At 39.7% G+C, this 23765-nt stretch overlaps 1 protein-coding gene across 1 annotated transcript in view; it reads left to right on the forward strand.

Annotated features, from left to right (window-relative positions):
- Nucleotides 1-356: 356 nt before the first annotated feature.
- The window catches only part of SYNPO2 (synaptopodin 2), a gene marked incomplete at both ends in the record, with an annotated part of 88373 nt that continues 64964 nt past the window's right edge, over nt 357-23765 (forward strand). Inside the window, one exon of the mRNA XM_084263512.1 lies at nt 357-485. Coding sequence (XP_084119638.1) covers nt 357-485 — 129 coding nt within the window. The remainder of the gene's footprint in view (nt 486-23765) is intronic.

Raw genomic sequence — 23765 nt, forward strand, 5'->3', positions numbered from 1 at the left:
CATGCTAAATCGTGGCTGGGAAACGTACCCTTGTTCTTGCCGTTGTTTTGGGTTTTGCTGCCAGGAGTCACGTTTAAATACAGCCTTTCCCTCCCCACGGCCCAGTCTCTTTGTGCGCGTTTCCTCGTTCCTCACTTCGCTTTGAAGGTGGGCTGAGCGTAGAAATCTGACGAAAGAGTGGGCTGTGCCCTGGGTCCCAGGGAGCTCTTACATTCTTCTGAATGACTACATTTGCTAGTGCAGTACACAGCAGCAGCAACAGCGTGGTGCTCTGGCTCTCCAGCTCTGCCCAGCAGGCAATCTCCAGCTCGCTGAACATCCGCAAGACAAATTTTTCCATGCCCTTCCGTAAATGAATGCTGCCTGACACCACCGGGAAAATGGGCACGGGGGATTATCTCTGCGTTGCTATGAGCGGAGGGGCACCCTGGGGCTTTAGACTGCAAGGTGGCAAGGAGCAAAAGCAGCCTTTGCAAATCGCCAAGGTAGGATCACAAGAGAAAGGCGTTAACCAGTGTTTTGCGGGCACGAGTGGAGAGAAGGGTTCGTTTACACGTATACCCGTGAAAACGGTTGGTGTGGGTCTCATGGTGATGCCTGTTTGAACGTGCTAACATGTTTTGCAGAGATTCTACAGGTGCTGATTGTGTCTGTTTCAATGAAACAGAGCGATTGCTTTCTGGTAGCTTGCAAGTATCATTGCAAACGTTTTCTTAAACATTAAAAGTTTGAAACAGTGAGGTGATGTATGCCCTTCATCTCCTGTTTGATTTCCTGCACTCAGCAGCACAGCGCAAAAACTGAATCTCATATTAGGAAATGCTGTTTCAGTCATCTACTTGTGATGCTTTTTCTGCTCTAGGCATAGGATAAATACAGATTTATCATGAGAAAATGTTTGTACTATTTTGGGAATCCTGGAAAGCATTACACTGAGTTATCTCTGGTTTTGGAAAGTTATCCAGTCTTAGAAGCAGCTTTAATAGATGCCAAACATTCCCTCTTATATTTCATGAGCAACACTGGAAATTACCGAATACTGCAGAAACAAAACCTCTTATATAAAACAAGAGCAAAACAGACAGTGGAAATTCAGTCTTAATAACAAATAAGAACTGGTAGCCCAAATTTGCAAAAAATAATAGTTAAAAGTAGTTTGGTTAAAAATCAGTGCTCACTCCACTGCAATAGCTTCTCCACTGGTGCAACAGTGAAGATTTGTCCCCGTTATTGTGGCTTATGGAACTGTGTGGAGCTGAAGTCTGTTCTCCCAGGCAAGAGGCACAAATTTTGTCCAGAGCTCAGCAAAATACCACTGTCTGAAATGATACTGGGACTGATGATCTTATGCTGAATTCTGCCTTTTTAAAATGAGGGTGTGAGATTAAAATGTATTTTACCACCTTTTAGTATCTTGGTAAACCAGTATATTGAGTGGTTTTTTGTACTTTGATTTATATAACATTCAGCAGTTTAGGCTCTTACTTTCTTAACCTACAATATATTTAACAATTAAATTAAATTTTTCACCAATAGCAGTGACAGTAATTCTACCCCACTTTATAAAAGAAGGTCCCTTTAGTTCCTCTGTCAAGAAAAGAACATCTTTCACTAAGAGTTTCAATGATTTCCCACCCATACTATTACTCGTATTTAGTAACAGAGCTGTGATTTATTGAATGCATGTATCATTTTTCTCATTACTGTTAAACTTTTTGTTTGTTTTTTTTTCCCTCTATTTTGCAAAACTTGAACGTGTTTAAATGTTTTTCCTACCGCTGAGCAACTAACTGTTGTTTTGCAAGTAAAGGCCCTGGCAATAGATGACAGCAGAATTCTGCCATCTAGTGAAAACTTGTAGCTAAGACTTAAAAAAAATCTAAGTAACAGTAAAAGGCAAGTGGCCTTGATTACATAAAGAAAAAAGCACAGTAGTTCGGACACAAGATTCTGATTGAGCCTTAGTTTTCCCGATAAAAGTGGGCTATGTGAGGGGTTTTTTTCATATTCATGCCCTAGAGTGGGGCACATGAGCCTGAGTTCTGTTTCATCACTAAAATTTGGGACTTGAGAACTAGGTACATAGTAGCAGTTATATCTTACTTCTAGTAGGAAAATCCTCCAGTAAAATATATCAAAATTTAGGAAAAATATTAATATGTATTTTTAGGAAAAAAAATAATCAAAGAAGCAAGAGTTTGTTTTCTGACAAATAACCCCACTCAAAAGGCCACAGAATACGATACCTGAGAACAAACACCCACTGTAAGAGTACACACGTGTCAGCACACAGAAGTGACAGAAGCACGGTGGATGGGCTGCTTTATGAGTTCCAGACCATTCTCTGCTCCACGCTTAAGAGTTAGTCAGGACCAGTGAGGTTTGAAAACTGATACTAGTATCTGGCTGAAAAGCTGAAACTCAAAGAGTTGAGAGGCCATGGCTCTCTTTGGGACCCACAGGCTTCGCCATGCTCCCCGGGGAGCCTGGGTTCACTCAGAGCGACGCAGACACGGCTCTCCAGGTCAGGCAGTGCTGCCAGGCTGGAGCACGGTGAGGTAGGGGGCTGCAGCCGCACCGTACATGAGCCTTTTTATCCCTGAAAACTGACTCTAACAACTCACAAAAATATTAAAAGAATTACCCAACTTAGCACACAGACATTTTCCTACTGGCCCCATGGTTGTGTATTCCCAAAAAGTAGTTTGTTTTTCTTTTTTTCAATTCAAGGTTCAACTTCTCCACTCGTGCATACTGAGGTAGCTCCATGGAACCAGTGGGCCACCACCAATTTACACCAACCAGGCCTTTTCCAGAAGTGCATATTTCTGGTTTGGGTGTCTCAGCTCGCCGGAGCTGGGAGAGCTGCAGAGAGGCTCCTCTCTGGTTGCCGACACAACCTGAGCAGGGTACACCCCTGGGCTGCTGCAGAGGGAAGGGCACTCAGGCCCCAGTCATGAGCAGATCACTGGTTATAAAACAGAGCTGAAGGGGAGAGAGAAATGAGATAATCCATTAAAACGTGGCCGGATAGAAAAATCCCAAGTTCACGCTTATCTACCATTTTGATAAGGAAACACACTGTTTTCAAAGCTAATGAAATAAGTCACTGCAGTTCGCTGCCAGAAGCATAGTTTACCAGATTGCTTTATGTCTTGTAAAATATTATTTTATTACATTTATAAAAAAAATATGTAAACCCTCCCCCCCTCCCTGTTTTTCTGCATAGCTCTTAAAGCATATCTGCAAGTAGCATTCCCACTAAAAGCAATGAGACTTTTGCCTGCAGTACAAAGTATTGTCTTCCGTTATCAGGCAACGTGTTACCAGAGAGAGAGAGAGAGAGAGAGAGAGAAAAACAAACCTTTTGCCTCGGCATCTTTTCCCTCACCAGCACATAACATAGGAAATTTTCTTCAGTAAATCATTTTGCAACCATTAGATTAGATCCAAGACATTAGTCATTTGTTAGGTGTGATATCACAGCCACCAGATTTTTTTTAAAGGATCACAAAGTATCTTTTTGTTTGTCCCTTTTTTACTTTTATTCAAAATGTAAATTCAGAAAAGATTTGACTCACTTTCTGTAGAGACTTTCAAATGGTATAACACCCTTTGTCCTCCTCCCAACCCTGGCTTCACGTATCAATTTACTTTGTTACACCTGATAACACTGTGAATACTTCATAAACATTTATTTTCTGTTTAAATGTAAAATTTGCCTAGTCTGTGTATTTTCTGCATATACCACAATGACTTAAAAAAAATCTATGTTAAATGCTGTGTGAGAAGACATACTGTGCTAAGGAGAATATCTTATAAATGAATGTTATTTAAAAAAAGATAATCAGGAGCATAAAGCAAAGGAAAGCAGTGGTCCTGCCAGCTGTGTTGTGCCTGCACTGTGACACAGAACGATGTCAGTACCGCACTACAGGACAGCTTTCCCAAAGCAGGAGGCGGTTGGGAAAGCTCAGTACAACAGTGACCCTAGATGGCTAAGAATTCAAGATACATAAAAGCAAAGGGACACTTGATGTCCTTTTTGTTTTCTTGGTAAGACACATGAAAGAATGCTTTTTATGAATGTTACTGGGTTTTTTTTCTAAATTTCCTTAAGGTTTTTAATTTAAAATGTACAAAAAACATATGTGTAAAATAAGAGATGATTTTCCAGACTCATATTTCTGAGTTTTTCTCCTAATGCTTAACAGCACCAGCTGCATTATATATAAAATGAAGCTGTATCCTTTATGAAGCATCTCTTTTGCAACAGGTAGTTTAACAGAGCCGTGCTGTAGATTGGTAATTTAACCATGATGTAACTCGAATGAATTGCCTGGTTGCAATAGCGGCATATTATTCTCAGCATATTTGTTACCTGCACCAAGCAGCAATTTGATGAACACACTGTTCCTATGCCAATGTCTTGCTAATTTAAGTTCAGGAACTTCATCCAATACCTCTAGAATTCATGGGTGGTATGTTCCATGACTCAGACCTTTTAAGGACTGCGAAGGAAATTCGGTCCTCTTTTTTCCTATTGGTATCCTAAAAAATAAAGATGAACAGATGCTTAAAAATCTGTATGACCAACTGCATTGTAGGTTTTTACACTTGAGACATTGGGGAAACTAATGTTATTGAGACAAAGTGCCTCACTGGTTAGTGAATTCCCATCACGCCACTTCCAGAAGTCCTCTGATCTGTAGGTAGTGTATACAGATTTCTAAATACATACATCTCAGCAAGAAAGTTATCTTCAAAGGGAATTATGTTGTTCTGTTTTATGTCCAGGAGAGCATTCATCCTGATCTCTCCTGGATTCACTGGTGGCAGAACAATATGTAGCTGCACACGGAAAAACACCCAGCAAAAGTGCTGACAGATTTTACGTACTGTTTCGGCAGCTTTCTTCAACTAAATCTTTAGGAAAATAAAATAGTAGCATTTGCCTTCCTTTAATTTCTACCATACCACTTTGCCAGTGGGTAACTACATTTATAATTCCTATCCTCTAAAATGTCAAGTTATCTGAAAGAACTTAATGCATATTTTGAAACTCCTACCAATGTGATTTTTCACTCTGAACATTTTTACTATGCATGTCTTCTTATGTCTAAACATGCCAAATACAATGCAATTCCCTACTTTCTTCAAAATGTTAACTATAGTCCTAATTAATCCTATCACATACTTTGCCACTTCAGGGTTCAAATCCATCACCTTCAACTAGGCTTCATGCAAAACTTTCATGGTTTGTGATTGTTTTGCTCATTTCTGCAACAGAGTTCTGCTGCTGCGGCTGCTGCTGCACAAAGAGTCGCTTTACCTGTGGGCCAGTAATGACATGTGACAACTGCCTGCTGGTCACTTTAACCTCATGCACTTGTCCCTCAAAACACTCAGATTTCAATTCAGGTCTCAGTTTCATCATTTTGGATTCATTGGAACCTGAAACTGAAAGTGAAACTCAAAGACTTAGGAATAACCTGAACCAGTGGTGTGAAAAGCTGATGTCTGAATATGATTACTATGTCAGTATGTGGTTGGCCCATCCACAAAGTGCAATCAAACCCTTTGTTCTCCTACATTGTGACCATTGCCAAATGCTCACACTTGGAGGCAGAAAAGCTAGGTCAGTAAAAGCTGAGATTCTGGTCGCTGCATTCTAGTTGAGACACGATAAACACAGCTGCGCTCCACCTGTGCTCCTAGCTTGTTTCAGTGCTAGGTCACACGGATGAGTACAAACTATCAGTTTCTCAAGCAGTGGGATTTGGCTCCCCTGCTTGCCTCTGCACCAATGGCCTAGGACCACCGTCCTCCTAGCAAGATGAAGGTAAGAGACTGTTCCATGTTTCAGGTTATCTCCAGATTACATTCAAAGTCACCGACTTCAGGTGCTTTGGAGCCTGAAAATACCCTTGCCTAATTCACAGTCAGGGAGTATCTGACCACAGTCTACCCTGTGTGAAATGAAGATGCTCAGTGCCAAGCTCACACAACCCTACTGATATTTCCTTACTCGGATCAATTAGTGTTTGAAACAGAACTTGAATACGACCTTAGGCACTAGCAGTAGACAGAGCAAGCCATGTTTAAAACATGCTGGGTGAACTTTGGCAGCAAGGGAGGGGAGTTTAGAGTTAACCTACACGAATTTAAACACAACTTGCCTTACTTGGACTGTATTTAAAACTGTTTGTTTACATTTGTTAGCTAATACATGTCCAAACATAGTTTGTTTTTGCAGCCTGGACAAACTCTTACTCTCAAATTCACTCTGCAGGCCATCTGACACAGCTGGTATTTGCTGATACTCAGAAAACCCTGTAAGGCATATTTACGTAGTCTTTCACATAAGGAGTTATGTGGAAAATTGTGGTTTTATCTATCTTTTCTGGAGAGGATTCGTACTCTGCTACAAGCCTTGACTCAATTTAATAACCAATATAATTTTGCACGTGTTTAGATCACATATTTCACCTTCTATTTAAATGAATGACAAAGCTTCCACTGACAAACTGGGAAGAAGCTGAGCTTTATAGAGGTTAGGTTAATTTATTTTCCAAAACAAAAGGACATATTTTAAGTCCCCCAAATCTATCTCAAATAGACCGCTGCTAAATAACTCTGCTCCTGAAAATCTGCCATTGCTAGTTCAAAACATTGAGGAAGGAAAATTCATACACCTTTACCAGCAAGGATTTAAACATGCTTCCAAAGGTTAGGGGTCTGCTTTTTGAAAGTTTGAATCTTCAGCATTCCAGCTATTGTGCCAACAGAAATGTTTAGTCCTGAAGTCCCATCTAGTTGTTTAAAAACTACATGTTGAACTAGCACATGATTGTATCCCCTGTTTTGGACATGCAGCGCTATATACCTAGCTAGTTTTAGCATGCTTTCCTCAGTATTTAGGCAAATACAAGCATGCTTTGGCTATGTGGAATTATTAATTTTCCAACAGATACATTTCTAACCTTGTATTAGGAGAGTTTTCAAAGGAATAGAATGAACAATATAATTCACACTGATTTAAACTAAAATAAATCAGTGTACTCCTGATAAATGATATTATCTGCTTTGTAGAGAGCTTTGACTCCTTTCTTCATTTCTTTGCTGGAAACATTTAGAATACACCTCCTGACATTATTACATTTCATTGCTCTGCATTTTCTGCCATCACATTCTTCTTGGGACTGTGCATGTAACAGCAAGCCTTTTGGCCAAGATCACACTAAAATATCACAACAGGAAATGCTGTTTACAAAGCCCGTTAGGGTTGTGTCAGATTGTCTGAGAGGATACAGCTAGCAGTTTATGCATATCATGGAAAGGCTTTCTTCCAAACAGAGAACTCAGCATTCTTCATATTTACAGCAGAGATATTTAAGAGCAAAAATTTCTTTAAGGGACCATATTTCATTGGTTAAATGCTTAGCACTCTATAAAAAGAGACTGATTTGCAGAGATAGCTTCAATAATAAGAGGAATAATACTGTGCACAGAATTAACTGTGGACAAAAATGATAAAATTTAGATTGCAACCAGAACTTACGAGCACTATTTGTTGGCTGGAATGAAACTGGCAGTAAAAAAACACCCTGGATATCAGCTTGAAGGTTTTAAATTTCAGACCTAATGTACACAAGTTACACAGTGGATTTCTTTTTCCTTTTCTGTAATTTATCCCATCTGTCCCATTTCATTAGAATCTGTAGCCCATAGTCAGTGTGGATGTTAGGATGGGACTAATGCACATTGAGACTGAAACACTTCAGCAGGCACCAAAATCAAAGTACTGTTTTTTGGTTACCGGCCAATACAACACAGTGTTGAGCATGAAAGCCAAAAAAAATCTTCAAAACACCTCAGCACCTTGCCCTCAGTGGGGTGCTAAGGAGGGTGAAAAAGTGGCTGCTTTATTTGTTGCTTATGTGGAAGGTAAATTTATAATGAAAACCTAGCTCTAAGCTATCCAGAGCCAGTGGGCTTCTACACTGAGCTCTCTATCACATGCTGCAGTCATGGGCACAGCACAGAATCTACTTGTCTTGTTTAGCAGGGAAACACTGCCTACAGGTCTTTCTCCTTCTCTGGAAATGTATTTTGAATCCTCTAAATTTTCTGTTTTGACATCTCCTTCCTACATCTGGGATGGGGCATGAAATGCAGGGATAACCTTTTGCTTAAAAAATTTATGTCATCCTGGACTCTGTAGCTGTAGAATTGCTATTTTATAAACTTAACTTTCGGTAAGAGTACTTTAGAAATATGGTCCCATTTAGGAAACTGGATACTTTGGGTTTTGTAAGCATGTTTTATATTACAGTTTATTAGCAGATGAACTGGTGATGGGTCAAAACTATGAAGAAAGATAAGTTAATGCTTTTCTATACTGCTGGTTTCATTTATGTCCTTTATAGCATGAGCATACCACGGACAGCATAAATTGCTACAATGTTGAATTTCAAGAAAGTTTCTAAAATAAAGATAACGCAAGACAATCGTGTCTGTTGTGGAATTTTACAGCAACAGAAAGAAAAACAAACAGAATGACAGGGGAACATAATTTAATAAGACCAAATTTCCCCTTCCTAGTACTCTCTGACTAATACAAGGAGCATTAGGAACTGCCTGTTGTCTGCAGGCAAAGGTTGCAAAAGCTGCATCTTTATTTTACAAACCTAACGGTTGAAGTTGCTCTAAAGGAAGCCTTAACAAAGGAGCTACATTTTTTCCCATGAACGCAATGGGAGCTTTGCCATTGACTTCAAAGGGCAAAGGATTGGACCTTCGTATGTATAATATAGTGCAGTTATTTAATTAGAAGCAGATACCATGAATAGAAATCCTCATTGGGAAGGGTGTAGCAGTTTTTGCTAGGGATTTACTTACTGCAGTTCTCTGTGTCTAGCAGAAGTCATTCCTTTCAAAGGAACAAACAAAACAGACTTCGGGGTAGTCCAGTAATGCTGTTAAATAATGTAACTTTTTCCAAGTTATTTGTACACCTCTGTTCCAAGCTGTCTTGGAAGTCATTGTGAGGACAGAGATACCCACTTAAGGCATTTCGGATTGTGTATGTCTAAGAGTGAAATGACTGCTAATAATAGGTAATAGACTGACATTACTAGAAACTAGAGGCCATTTATTAAAGGACTGATAATGTATCAGTGTAAACTAAGGAGAAAATTCAGACTTGCATTCTTCAACTGCCAACAGGCTTGTGTTGGTTGAAATGAGCAGCTATTTCTTAAATGATTTAGATATCAAGCTTTTCTAACTCACTTTATTTTGCCTGAGAGCTCCGTGAAAAATCATACAAGCAGGTCATCTATGATATCTGAAACCTTCAGGTTAGGATAGGGAGGAGGAAAGAGAGAAGAGTCCCACGAAGCTATGGGTGGCAACCTTTCCAGCAGGCACAGCTGCAGCTGGACAAGGAAGACTCCTTGTCTTGGCAAACCCATCTTGTTGTAGATGCATCTTCAACAGTTTAACTAACACCACTTTAGAAAGGTGTCAAAGGTCCTGCAAAACCCCTGCTTTTCTTCCAGGAGAAAAGCAACTGCGCAGAGAACTGTGCACTGGTGATTGTAATGGTTGTCTGTACCTGTATAATAGCAGATGCTTCCAAGATGCACTGCAACCAAGGGGAATTATGTCATTAATCTTATTAGCTTTACTCAACCACCACCACTGGTATTCCTGAAGAGATCGTATCTCTATTTATCTTTCTAAATCCTTGCCTTCTCTGCCAGTAATTCTTGCTCTGCTTCCTCTTACCATTCTCTTGGTAGCACTTCTGTTTAAATACACATGTACAGCTACTTAAGCAGTGCTTTCAGTGGAGTCACTGAAAATTGTGGGCAAACAAAGCCTCAGACTTCTAACTTTGTTGCTTGGTTAGAACAGTGCCCATCACTTCCAATGAGCTTCCTTTGGACTGAAAGTATAGTACAGGAAAATTTCTGCTTTGCATGAAGACAGAAATCTCTGAACTATTAAAGCTAGCAGGTGCGGCTGGAATAGACTGATCAGCATTTTGTTCCACAAACTGCATTTTTCCTACTTTGCAGAGATCACTTCAAAGACTAGATGCCATAAGCCACTGATTTGATTACAGAAGATGCATTGGGAAATAATCTGAAAGGGATAAATAGCTTTATATATGACTATATATTATGATATGAAATGCATAGTAAGCATGGTAAGGTAAGACCCTCTTTAAAATTCTTCAAATTAGGAAAAATCTATAATTGAGCATGGATGTTTTAAGCAGATTCCAACATAAACTACTACTTAATAACCAAGATCTTCTCAGAGCAGCACCTGTTTGGCATCCTTCACTGAGAAAGCCCAAAGTTTCAGAAATGTTTACTTTCCAAAGAACTTGGTATCTAGGAAATTAGAATGGTCTCACCTAAATTCTCAGTAGTGTAATGTTACGCTGACCGATATAAAGCGAGCCATTCACAAACTTGAAGGGTTTCATTACAATAATACATAATATTACACCATTGATTTATGAAAAAAAATGTGAAAGTGTTATCTCATGACATCCATACTGCCAAAGTTGGTCTTTGGGTGTGTTTTACATGTTTAGGAGTATCCAGGGAAAGAGACTAGTCATTAAACTGAACTGGAAATCACAACTAGAACACCATTAATTTAAAAGCTCCTGAATCCCTTTACTGAATTAACAGTGTGCCTTTATGTCCAGACTGAATAATCACCTCTTCATGACATATTATTGATTATCACTAGATGGTGCTCTTATTCACAATCCCCCAAATTACAGGTAAGTGAATGTATAGATGCACCTCAGAGAAATTTTGGGTGCTGGCTTTAATGTTTTCTTACTGAAGTTGCTGAGTATTGTTCAGCTCAGTACCTCCTGGACCACATGTTTTTAAATGGAAGGCATTAAGTCTATACGGTAAACATATTATGCAATTCTTGACTTGTTTTATATATATGAAATTAATCAAAATCATAACAAATTAATCATTCCAAACCTTCCTTTCACATCAACTTCTTATCCTCTGCATACAGATAAGAATGTAATGCCCCTAAGGAGGGCTCCATAAATCTATACCAGGGTTTGTTTTGTGGTGTCATAATTAGAACACACTTTGATCCTAAAAAACTACCTAACTGAAAAGGAGTATTTCAGAAGGCTTTAAGAAAGTGATAGAATTTTTTCTAAATTACTCATTATCCTGCTTTTCTTTTTCTCTGCCCTAACATTCAGTCATGATTTCTAATATTAGATCTTCCATAACCTGGTTATTCTAATTTGATGATGTATAGACTCCCATGAAGTGCACCAAACTCAAATCCAAGAGTGCACCCTTGAACAGCTAGGGTGTCGGAAGCCCGAGTTTTGCAGCTTGAGTTCATTTGTACTCAAATACTTTTAAATTAACAGATCAGCACAGGTGTGATCCAACTCATTTTTCCACGACTGGATATTTATTCGCAAGGCCCTGATTCAGCTCGTAAATGCACTACATTTTTAAGTCCTTTTCCAGATCACCAGGATAATGTTACCAGAAGATTTCCAATTTCATGGCATAATTTGTGACTACATAAAGGATTTGACTTTAAAATCTCTTGTCATTGTAGAAAAGCAAAAATTTCCCAAACTCTCAGAGATACAGTTATCTTCTTCCGTATTTACAGGAACAGCGATAAACAACCTGGCAAATCTAAATGTAGTGAGAGGACCACAAATGCCTCTTTCTACCCTGGCAAGAACAGTTCAAAGGGTACCTTAATTAGGGCTGAGGAGACAGCTATCTTTGTGGCCTGTCATTATTTTGGGGTTGCTACAGGAACAAAGGCAGCACTGAAATGCAAGGCCTGAGAACAATGGCGTCCAGCACCGTACCAGCCTTCTGGGTCACTCGCTTGTTCACTTCCAGGCCTGATTTGCATAACAGGCCTGAAAAAACTGCAGAGACTGGGAATTTGCACAAACTGTTATCTGGTGCTAATTGACTCATGCAAAAACAACTAAGCCAAATGCATCGGGCTGTTCAAATCAGGCTTGAATTCAGGTCTTCTGTATTCCTGCATCATCCAGCTCTGGAGAATTAAACCCTGGCATGCTTCATCAGCTGCTGGGTCCTGGGATAAAAATAGAGAGGCAGAAATGGGATCGTGTTTTAGCATAATCTTAGCTGAAACTGAAGAGAATGGGAAGTAACCCTTCCTCTCCTGAAAAATACTCTCTTTTCCAGTGTTGTCGGTAAGAACATGGCAATCGAGCTCATCTAAAATGAAAGCCAAACCAAATTTTTCAAAAAAAACCCTTTCACTGCTCCAGACCCAACCATTTTTTTTTTTTTTAAAGCTGGAAAATATTACTTCTTCTATGTTTATGTGCAGGTGCGTTCCATCAGGAACAAGTGACTGGATCAATCATGCTCAATGTGCACACAGTGATGGAGCTGCTGGAGTTGCCTCTAGTTTCTCCATCACTTTAACACAATTAGTCACAATCTAAGCCAGTACCTCAAGTGCAGACCCTGCCACAACTGTGCTTGGCTGATAATAAAAAAATGTATCTGTACAACTGCTTTGCTTGGACTCTGCACACAGCTAGGGAGGATTTAAGGCAAAATCCTCTCAGCAGCCCCCAACTCCATCCTTCAGCCAATATTGGTGAAGCAATTATGTGTCTGTAAGATCTGCTAAATTGTCCTTGCTGAAACATCCTTTCCATCTCTGGACCCCTCTTTTTAATGCAGAAAGTTTTTCTGTACTCCTGTAGTGTCAGTCATGGATAAATACTTTCACAGCATAAAATACCAATACAACATGTGTGAAATACGGAGCAGGGGGAATCAGGAGAGAGGTTGGACCTGGTCTTCTTTCTTCTCACAAACTGTAGTAATCTCTGGCATCAAGGCTTCTTTCTTCAGGCACAAAGGATGAGATAAAATTTGCTTAAACATGCAAATTTCTAGTTTCTTCCATACAAAAGAAAAAGAGCCAGAAAACAATCCCTTCTGATACAGCAAGAGTGGTTTAGTATCCCTGTATGTTTCCTTTAAAGTAATTACTAGGTTTAAATTAATAAAAAAGGTAAGTTTCAGGGCAAAATAATAAAGAGAAAAGGAAACTGGGCTCTGATTCTGCCGCTGAATTTAATTTATGTGTAAAGATTATGCAGTTCTTAAAAAGTGTGCTTCCCAGAGCAACTGGAAAAGATACTAGTGGCTTGTATAACAAGGCCTTTCCCTCAAAATTACATAAACCAGAGAGGTGTCAGCAGTTAGAAATCTTCTGAGGCAATCTGAGCCAGATTATCTTCTTTTAGATGAAAAAGAACATGGCACATTTCTAATTCAGCTGCTTAAAATGCCAGTCTTGGTCACCTGCAGTTGATTCTTAAATGACTTACACCACCAATAAGCTGAAATTTGTGTCTTGCCATAAAGGCTTTCTGAAGAGCCAGCTATAAACAGCACCATCAGATTAGGAGCTACACCACCCAGCAATTCTCAATTTATCTAGTGATGGGAATCAGAGGGAAACACTTGCTTGGAAAACAAAGAGAAAATTACAGAACTGATCCACATAAACATCTTTTCAGTTTCTAGCTGTGCCTTCACAAGTTCCTCCTAGCCTCTCCTACTCCCTTTATTTGGTGTGTGGCATTTAGAAGGCTGCTATGGATCAGGGCTGACTCTGCCATTACTGCAGGTTTCCTGACAATCTTTCAAAGAATCCTTCATGAATGCCATGCTGTCAGATGTTCCTTCATATTATTTTTTCTTTCACAAATAAGCTCTGAAAGCAGCACTGTGTATATGACAGATGACAGTGATTTCCATTTCCTCTCTGTGTCTTACGTTTTTAAGCTAGTATTTGACCTTTCTTGGAAGTTGAAGCATTTTCCATAGATCTAAAGGGAAATGCCACATGGCAAATTTTGCTTTTGTAGCTGCAAGAGCCTTAATTTCAGGACTTAATAAAAAATGCCATTGAACACTGTACAAGATACAGTCATTTGTTGCTATCTTGTGTAGCAAAGGCAGATAGGGCACAATTTTATATGTACTATGGTTATTTGGAATTCCATATGGCAATAACAATGCTGCTGAGTTAGAGGCATCATTTAATAGTTAAAAACACACAGGGAATCTTGTAGAAAGGTGGAACAACATTAGATATACAAAATGAAAAGAAACGCTGTTGTCCTAAACTAGTATAGTTAGGTCTGTATAAAAACTTTCTACATCTAAGTTGAGGTGAAATATTCTGATGGCAAGCAGGTATTTGATAGCCTCATGTTAGTTTTCTTGAATGGGTTGAGTTATTAAATCAAATCTTTAAAGTGAGTAGCTCTTTCATGTATGCTTATATTTTCCAGATGTTGGATACAGACAAGATTATCTTCTTCATTTGCATGTGCTTAGTTTGTTGTTGTTTTTAGAGAATCCTTTAAAACTTAGTATCATTCTAACATTTGCATAAGATTTGAAAAAAAAGTTTTACTCCCATAGCACTTTTCAGTTATCTTTCTTAATCCTTATTTCTATTATCTCTAGTTTTGGGAGAAGAGACAAAAGAAAAGCCCATCATGACTTCACATTCTAACACTTATTTCGATAACTGTATAGATTAGGCCATATGTCTGCAGTACAGCTCTCCAGAAGCACATGGAGCTATGCTAGAACTACCGTAGTGCATTGTCAGCACAGCTCAGGGGGGAATAAAAAAGGCTACATAGGATAATACAACTGTAATTTGGGGTAGCACAGTATTCTTCAGAACTATCTACCCTCACAGCAGGTTTCAGATGAGAGTTTTCAAAATATGAATGTTCAACATGTGTTCTTTTACTACAAAAATACCTAAGGTATGGACACTTCTGCCTTTGTTACTTGTCTGCGGGGAACGGAGATGCACCACACACCTTGTGCAACAACCCCAGCAGTGCTCTTGCTATAGGATTGCTCTATTTCATGAGCACGCAGGCTGCAGCTTTCTGGGTGTGCAATTGCAGCCTCAACTTAGCCAACACATCTTAAAGCTGGCACAGATTCTGGGCAAAGATTCTGAAGTATCATAATGCTTCTATCTGGGAAGAGAGATGCCCTATTATGCTTGGGTTAACACAAATAATATTACTTCAGAGGCAGATAATTAAAGTTGAGGAAATGTATATGAAATAGAGAAAATGCTTGAAACAATAATCCAGTTTCTTATATTAAGAATTGTTAAAAATGACAGCATTAAAAAACCCAACTGGCTCTTTCCCAAGCTACATGCCATTTGGAGTTCCTTAAAAATTCAATCTTTACAGTCTCTGAATAATGCAACCATTGTAATTCAAGGATGCCCCCCACTGGTTTTGATTAATTTATTTTAACAACACAGAAGTTGTCTGCTCTAGCTCCTCTGGTAATATAAAACCGTGTTACAAAGAATCCTGTTGTCTCCACCTCTCTAATAAACTATAGTGTCAGGGGTTCAGAGTTAAAAGGATGGCAATACAACTTACAACAATTCATCTTTGCTTTTGCTTCTGAATTTAAGACCAGGTTTATTTCTCCAGTCTAAGTAACACATCCAGTGAGATATTTTAGTATGTATGCAATAACACCCATCTTAGACATATAGCATTAATAGCTTGGGAAAAAAATTATCTATAATCAGGCATTAAAAAACCCCTTAAAGTCTGATCTGGCTGTGGTGGTTCAGCCCCAAGCAGTGGCTGAGCATGACACACCGCTCACTCACTCCCAGAGGAGAAACAGCCAGAGCCTCCATGGGCTCGGGTAAGGACAGAGTACAGACAAAAGCACTGTGAAAGGGGAAAAACAGCCCACAGCAAAATTCACTCACAGCCAGTGATAACAGAGTCCCTTACCTACCCAATGATAACAGGGTGCTGCACAACACAAGGGCCAATCCAACACCCCAGCCCAGAACTCAGAGTGCCCTGGAAGCACCCAAGAGTGCCCCTCCCTGACCAGCCCCTTTTATGGAGGAGTGAGGTCAGGTGGTGTGGAAACAGCCCAGGCTAACTCAGATCACCTGGGCTGGCTGCTTGAGGAGGTTGACTCTGGCCTGGCCAGAGCCAGGATACTGGCCAACCTTTTAAAATTCATTGTGAAACTCATGACATATGCTGTCTTCCCTACTGTACCAGATACTGAAGGCTAGTTCTTACTTGAGTTATAGTTTTTGTTAAAATTATAATTCTTTTCTGGATAATCTGGACTGCAAAGTAATCCTACCCACAAGAGGAAAAATAGATGTAATCCCAATGTTTTAATGCTTATGTCTTTTTTTCACATAAGCCTAGAGAAATTGTTCCTCATTAGGTGCAGGGTTAATGGAAGAAGGTTGGAAGGAGCGGTCTGAGAATGGGCATGCACAGTGGGGGCACTGAAATAAATACTGCAGTTTCCATGGACAGAAATTGAGTAGATGTACAACTGAGCTGCTATTAAAATAACAGTAGTTTTCAGAGGTTACAGAAATTGTCAGTCATGTGTGACATGGATATTTCGCAAAACTCCAAGAACATGAGAATACTCCAGCACTTGAGCAGCATGATGAGTTTTGGGAACCATACGGCCCTTTAATAGAAACTGCTGTGTTAGTTTACTTATACTATTACATACTCAAGAACTGTTTTCATTCCACATAAATATTAAATACTTCTTTGTTTAAAGTGATTTATTGAAAATATTAGGTAAAATGAAATTAAACAATCTTGCAGATTTCTGGTAAGCTAGCTGCTTGTTTGACATGTCGCATGTGTAATTTCAACACTACCCCTATGTGTGAGTGTATATACAGATGCTTTAGGCTAACATTAAGCAACGTTCTATAGCTATGAATGTTTTTTGTAATCCAAATAAAGTAGTAGTGTTTTTATAACTATCAATTCTTGGGTTATGGAGAATGTCTTCAAATAGAAATGGAAAGAGGTTTATCATTACAAACAGGTCTTGTTCCCTTAAAAGGAAGTTGTTTCTTTTTTCTTCTGCTTCTTTGGAGAACTGGCTACAAACTGGGAATGGTTATTGTATGACTCATTTGAGAAGAATAGCTACAGCGTAAAAAGTTCAGAAAGGATTTTAATAAAACCCAACCCAATTATCTTCTGGTTTGGGCATGATAAGGATAGTTTTATAGAGAGAAATACAAGAATTTTCAGAAGGCTGTGCATCTATGTGATACTGTAGTGTTTAATGGGAAGGGGTAAAAGGTCAGGAAAGAAGAAAACATTTACCCCTAGTTGCAGGTCTATATAGACAGAAATCTCTTTTACATTTACTTTATTCTGGTCTGGAAGTGAGCTCCTGCACCCACCAGTGCAAATCACTGACTACCAAAACCACCACAAACTTGGGAATTGTCATTCAGATGGCTATGCATGGATAACGTGCCTTTTCCACTGCACCCCGTGTACTTTAGCTAGTTGGAAATTCCTCAAAACTCAGACACTGGAAGTCAAACTGTTCACATCAATACAAATTATTTCAAATAAAACAACATTAGTGGCACAAGGAGCTATGCTGTGGACTTCAGAGACTGTAAAAGCTACAAGCAAATATTGTGTTATTCCCTGTATTGCTACCTCCCTGAATTCCCTCCTTAAAGAGCACAATAGTAAGGTTTAGGACAGAAAAAGGCCATTTCCATCTTAAACTTTTGTTACTCTTTATGACTCTGCATTCAAAACCTTTGAGATAGCATAAGGACCTGAAAGAGGCAGTTCCATATCCTTCATGTGCCACTCAAAGGGCAGCTGGTCAGAAAGCAGAAGGCAGTGTTCAAGTACTCACTGTATCTTTTTGATACAACCCCTGCCTTAGTTCTCACAGTTTCATATGTGAAATCAGGTCTCCAACATGCCACTTAAAGTTCTGCTTTTCTAACTGCTGCAATGCTTGATACCCTGTATTTCGTTTACATGAGGGAACCAGGGCTGTGTCTCCTAAAGCTAGGTTTTAGCAGGGCTTGTGACTGTTAACATTAGGAATAGGCACAGGAAATGTGCACCAGCTGGTGTATTTTCAGGCTGCAATAGCTGGGTGAGGGATGCTGACTGTTTAGCAAGCCTTCCATGCAAGCAAGGCATGGAAAAATGCAATATTTTTTTTACATTAAGCACTAGCTGTTTACATATTGCAACCCCAGCAAGAGAAGTTAGTACACAGCACCACAAACCATAAGAGTCTGTTATATTATCCTCACTTTAAATATTTGAGTGCTCAGATGTTTGTATCTAAACCCCAAGCAATAGGGCCAGAGTTGTGATAGTCAAATACAGTTTGATAGTTAAAGACCTTCTGGGCAGTCTGCAATGGCTTTTGCAAGAATATGGTTTGTCTTTTTGAAGTGTGTGAGATTAGAAGGGCAACCATGCTACTCGCTGTGGGTGGCTGCCAAGATTCTGTAGAGGTATTCTCAATCTGGAGGGAAACAGTAGACTGAAAAAAAATTGTTTTGCCTTAAAGTTATAGGCCAAGGAATACAAGTTCCCAGGATCAGGCAGTAGCTTCCGATCAAGACACTTCTTTCTGCACAGTGCAAAAAGTACTCTGCATAAATATTTTACAATTACTCCGCTCTGAGCAACGACAACAATTTGTCAGTCACCCCACAAAATTGTTAACATTCCTAAAGATTTGTATTTACTTTGTCCTCAGTGCACATATATTGTAAAGGAATTAGCTGCATCCATCACTTGTATTCAAGGTGGATACTGCATTCCCTTAACTATCCAACTACTTCAGGCCTTCAATTTGATGTGAAAGTGTGTCCCCAATATTGGCCATTTATATAAATTAAAGTTTCCAAAAGTGCTGGTAGGATTGTTTCTTTTCATTTCTCAGTTTTGTAGCACTACAGAACTTTTCCCTGAGGGCTCCTCCTAAGGCTGTTCCAAATGAGGCTGAAATTAATAGATAGCAACAAAATGATTTCAAAGGGAGTTTTACATTTGGAAAGCAGAACAGGACAGTATTTTGGCAAGGCTGTATCTGAGTTCCCATTCCTAGGAAGTTTACAGGAAAATGCTGAACACTTCAAATTGTCATGAGACTAACTCTGCATTTGAATCTTCTTCTGAATATGCTGCAGTCTTCAAAGCTAAGTTTTAAAGAAGAAATGCTCTCTGAAAAAAAGAGCCTGATACACAGAAAAATAACAGGTACTAATAATCAAAGCGTTTGGTTGGCTGTGTACTCCCACAGAGCTAAAGATGGAGTCCAACCCAAAAAGAAATAATATTCAAGCTTCCCATCTCAACCCCTTGTGGACTTATAGATCTTGATCTATAAAGATGCCAGGACCAAATTCTTAGCTTGGGCCAGCTTGTTCCAGCAAACTCTTTTTTAGAACTATGTTCAGCTTTTCTACCAATGGGATCAGCAGATCTGCTTAATGGCAATGGAAGTACACCGAGGAGCTCCAGTGGAAGAGCTGGTTCCAGTGATTCTTACAGAAGACAGAAAGAGTTGATGAGGGGTACATATGAGTTAAGAGACTACACAGAATAGTCTCATTTAGCATTACAGGCCAGGATCTAAGCCTATGAGTCACATGTACAACTTTTCCTGAAAACACTTATGACCTGGACTTTCCAACTACTGTTCTTTATCTGCAAACTGGTTTTTCCTTATATCTGAGATGCTAAGTGGATCAGTTCTGAATCCATTTTGCAGTCAGGGCCTCATCTAATCTCTCACCTTGCCTTGAGGGCCTCACCTCATCTAATCTTACCAGGCTCGAACACCTGTAGTGTCATTCTCCGATTATCTTCTACATAGAGAGACATGAAAATACAACTTCTGTCCTCAAATAATCCCCTTCTAAACAATCTTTTGCCTAAAAACCTGTCTTCATACATCTTGCATTGCTTAGGCTAAGGTACCTCCTGAAGTGGGTGCTCCCTTACTTTCTCTTACTTTCCCCATGTCTTTTTGGTCCTTTACCGCTATTCTTCCACATACATGAAATACCTGCAGTGTTAGGGTCCTCTTTTTGGCAATTTCTACCATGAAAAACAGCTCTATTGTGCTACACCACTCCCCCCACCCCCCACCCCGCCTTCCCATTTGCTTTAAACATCTTTCCTGGCATGTCTCATTCCTTCAGCTGAAAGGTGCTTTAAGGGAAACAATTGAAATCTCTTTGGGTAAAGGTACTGGGAAGCCATGTCACGCAATGAAGACTATGGTTCTGTCTCAAATTGTGAGGATTATCAAATGCAGAAGAACAGCAGTTCAGATGTATTAGTTGCTTTGCTACAAATACTGTGTGCAGAAGAACATAGAAATGGCAATGGCAGTAGATTAGACTTGGTTCAGAAGCCTTCAAGCATACTTGGTATGACATTCTTTTTCATTTATGCAGCTGAGTAAGTTTACTTCAGCCAGCGAGTGGGGGGTCTAAAAAAACTGTTTGGACTGCGTAACAAGAACACATCTGTAGGGTTGAGATAGCTTTGAAGATATGCCAGATTTTGTTTGGGGATGTTTGTGGTGTGGGTTGTTTGTTTTGTGTTTTGTTGTTTGGGGTTTTTTTAATAAGCTTAAGGCTTTTCCAAAAGAATTCCAGTATTGCTCCTACCCCTCACACCAAAAATAAACCCCAAATGAAAACAGCATCAGGAACAGTAATGTATGCATTTTTTGGAGCATAGGAAGTTCCGCACCAATATGTGGAAGAACTTTTTCCCAGTGGGGGTGACAGAGCCCTGGGACAGGCTGCCCGGGGGGGTGTGGAGTCTCCTTCTCTGGAGATATTCAAGCCCTGTATGGGCGCCTCCCTGTGTGACCTGTCTTAGGGACCCTACTTTTGCAGGGGGGTTGGACCCAATGATCTCTGGAGGTCCCTTCCAACCCTGATGATTCTGTGATTCTGTGATTTTCATGGCCCAAAACATAAACTGCTTAACTATTCAAGACACGTATGGCATAGACAGGAAAAACTGAATGGTATTAGTTTACCTATTATGCATTCAAACAAGCACCAGCCAAACACATCTCTGAAAGCACTGATATGAAATACAGAAATACAGGAGGCAAGTTGCCAATTCTGAGCAAAAATCACCTATAGATGTTTGCAAATAGCCATATCCAATTACGATGCTTCAGTATTTAACGAGGCTTGGCAGGGAGAGGCAACACCAAAAATATATTCATATCCTGGCAATCCACAGCACGTTGAATTCTCCAGCATTAACTGACGTAGCCATCTTGGCCTATTTAGGAAATATTTTTGTTTAGATTTCTTTGTTTGGGTTCGATAATGTAACTGCAAGCTGATCCAAAATGACAATAAGCTCCAGTCCAAGTGCAGCATAAGAATCCAGTCACAGATGAAAAGTCTTGTGGCTTTTTTTTTGGTGTTTTTAAATTGGTTGGAAGCAGCAATGCTGAGGTACTGACAGGCTGACTCCTGTTCTTACCTCTGCCATCAGAGCGGTTCCAAAGAATGTTTATCAGTACAGTGATAGGCATTTTATATATATATATATATATACACACATATATATATACACATAAATACATCTATTTAGTTCTCTGCTTGTCCATAAGGAGGATTGTAAAGGGTTTGTTAGACTCTTAAAGAAAGCAGTCTATTGGCAGCTCCCTTTCAGACAGAATTCACTAGTGTTGCTGATTTACTATACTTGTACACATCATAGTGAGGTACATAAATTTCAAGACAGTGTATCAAGTTCTCATGCAACGTAAATGTCCTAAACATGCAATTTGGAAGGGCTGGATTGCATTCAATGCTCTGGGGGGAAAAAAAAAAGTTACAATTCCTCCTGTGCACCTAAATTTGGAAAGTGAGAGACCCCAGATGCGCTTTGAAGTGGTTTATGTGCTTGTATTAAGGACATTATACTAGTCAGAAGTCAGGCCTGTGCTATCCCATGACATGTGCTACTGCCTTTCACATGTCCAGAGTATCCATGATGTATACCAAAGTGAAAACAGTTTGGACAACCTGCCAGACACCAGCACTGGCAGCATCATTCCGAGGGGAGCAAACAATGAGACATGGCTGGGGCTCCCTCAGAAGTGTGTGTGATAGCTCCCTTAAAATGGAAAATAACTGGAAACACTGGGAAGATGTTTGCCATTTTCTTTCTATTTTCTCTGTGCATTTACATTGCATAAATGTAAATTTAAAAGTTTGTTTGTAAATTATTAGAGATCCAGATTCAAATGAACCCAAGCGTGTAATTATCGTTTGGTGACATAGCTACCTGCTTTCCCTCCTCCCTTTTTCTGATCTTCTTCCTTCATAATGAAAACTGTTGTGTCAAGAGAGCTACCTGGAAATGTCCAGGTTTCCAGTTCCCTGTAAAACTTGCACTTGAATCTCACAAGGATGCAATGGGTAAAGCACAGAGAAATGCCCTTATGAAGACCTACTGGTAGCTGTGCTGTAGGTTCTGTGGACACTGTGAGGGAGACTGCTCCTGTCCTCACAGAACAATCCAACAATCCTCCTTCAGAAGTAACTGGACACTGTAGAGCTTGGTGGAAGGATTACAAAAAGGGCTGTCATAGATTATTGCAGTTTTATCTTTGGGCTTCTTTTCCTTGGACGAGTTTATTTTTTCAATCCTAACACGATTTTGATATAATTGTTGGCTAAAAAGCAAGGCTAGTTTTGTGCAAGAAAAGCCCAGCATAATGTGTCAGAACCTATTTTCATCTGCTTATTTAAGTCTCCCAGAACAACATTTTGGCCCTTCCCACCACACAGAACTATGACTACCTTGAATGGTTTGTTTATTTATACTCAGGATAGCTAGGCAACAAGCGGGCAACAACTACCCATGACCTGGTAAAGCTGTACATGCCCAACTGTCTGGTTTTGTTTCAGAAGATGAATTTGAACACAGTATCTACACCAGAAACACGAATTTGGGAGTTCTATTGTTATCTCTTTAAAAAAACCCCAAACAACACTGCTACCACCCAGCATCGCTGGCAGAAACAATGGTAGCTTTAACTTCTGGCCCAAATCCTGCAGGCCCTTGGCATACCTCATTCATCTATGCTTCTTTTACCATCAACTGAAGATTCAGTTTTGATTTATCTTTACCTACTTACCACTAGAATACATAGAGACCATTGCACAACGGCCTATTAGCCACCTAGAGCGCTCACCAGAGGAACTTCATGGTACCTGATGAACTGTGGCTCTGTGTAGGGGGTCAAGCATGTTACAAAGTCAGGCACACCATGGAGCCCCAGGGTGTAAAGTCAGTCTGACCATGCAGTTCAGCACAAGGCTGGTTCATGTGCTGCCCCCCTATCACAGCCCTGGAACTGGGACAACTGGGGAGCACAACAGAGGGATACAGAAACCACTTGGAGACATTCAGTCAGGTGGATTCAGATTCGTTAGCCCAAGCACAGTGCTGTTGCTGCAGTCAGCAGAGGCAAGGTGGATGCTGCAGCCAATGTTGGGAGCGGGGTGAAGTGGAAATAATAGAGAACAAATTTTGCCGATTTTTTTTTTCAAGTGTGGTTTGGCTACAGAGCTGTTGGGAATCATTAATGTATAATGTATTAGATGTGCTTCAACAAGTTAAATTTCTTGTTTTCTTGGACAATGAAACCATCTTCCTTTTTTAATGTACTATAAATTACTGTAAAATGCAAATTGAGATATTCTGCTGATATGTGGGTTTTCTTTCTGGTTTTGTTTGGTTTGGTTGTTACGCCTGGTTTCTAACAAAGCATCGCTTTCAG

Source organism: Gallinula chloropus (genome assembly GCF_964237585.1).
Source record: "Gallinula chloropus genome assembly, chromosome: 4".
NCBI lineage: Eukaryota > Metazoa > Chordata > Aves > Gruiformes > Rallidae > Gallinula > Gallinula chloropus.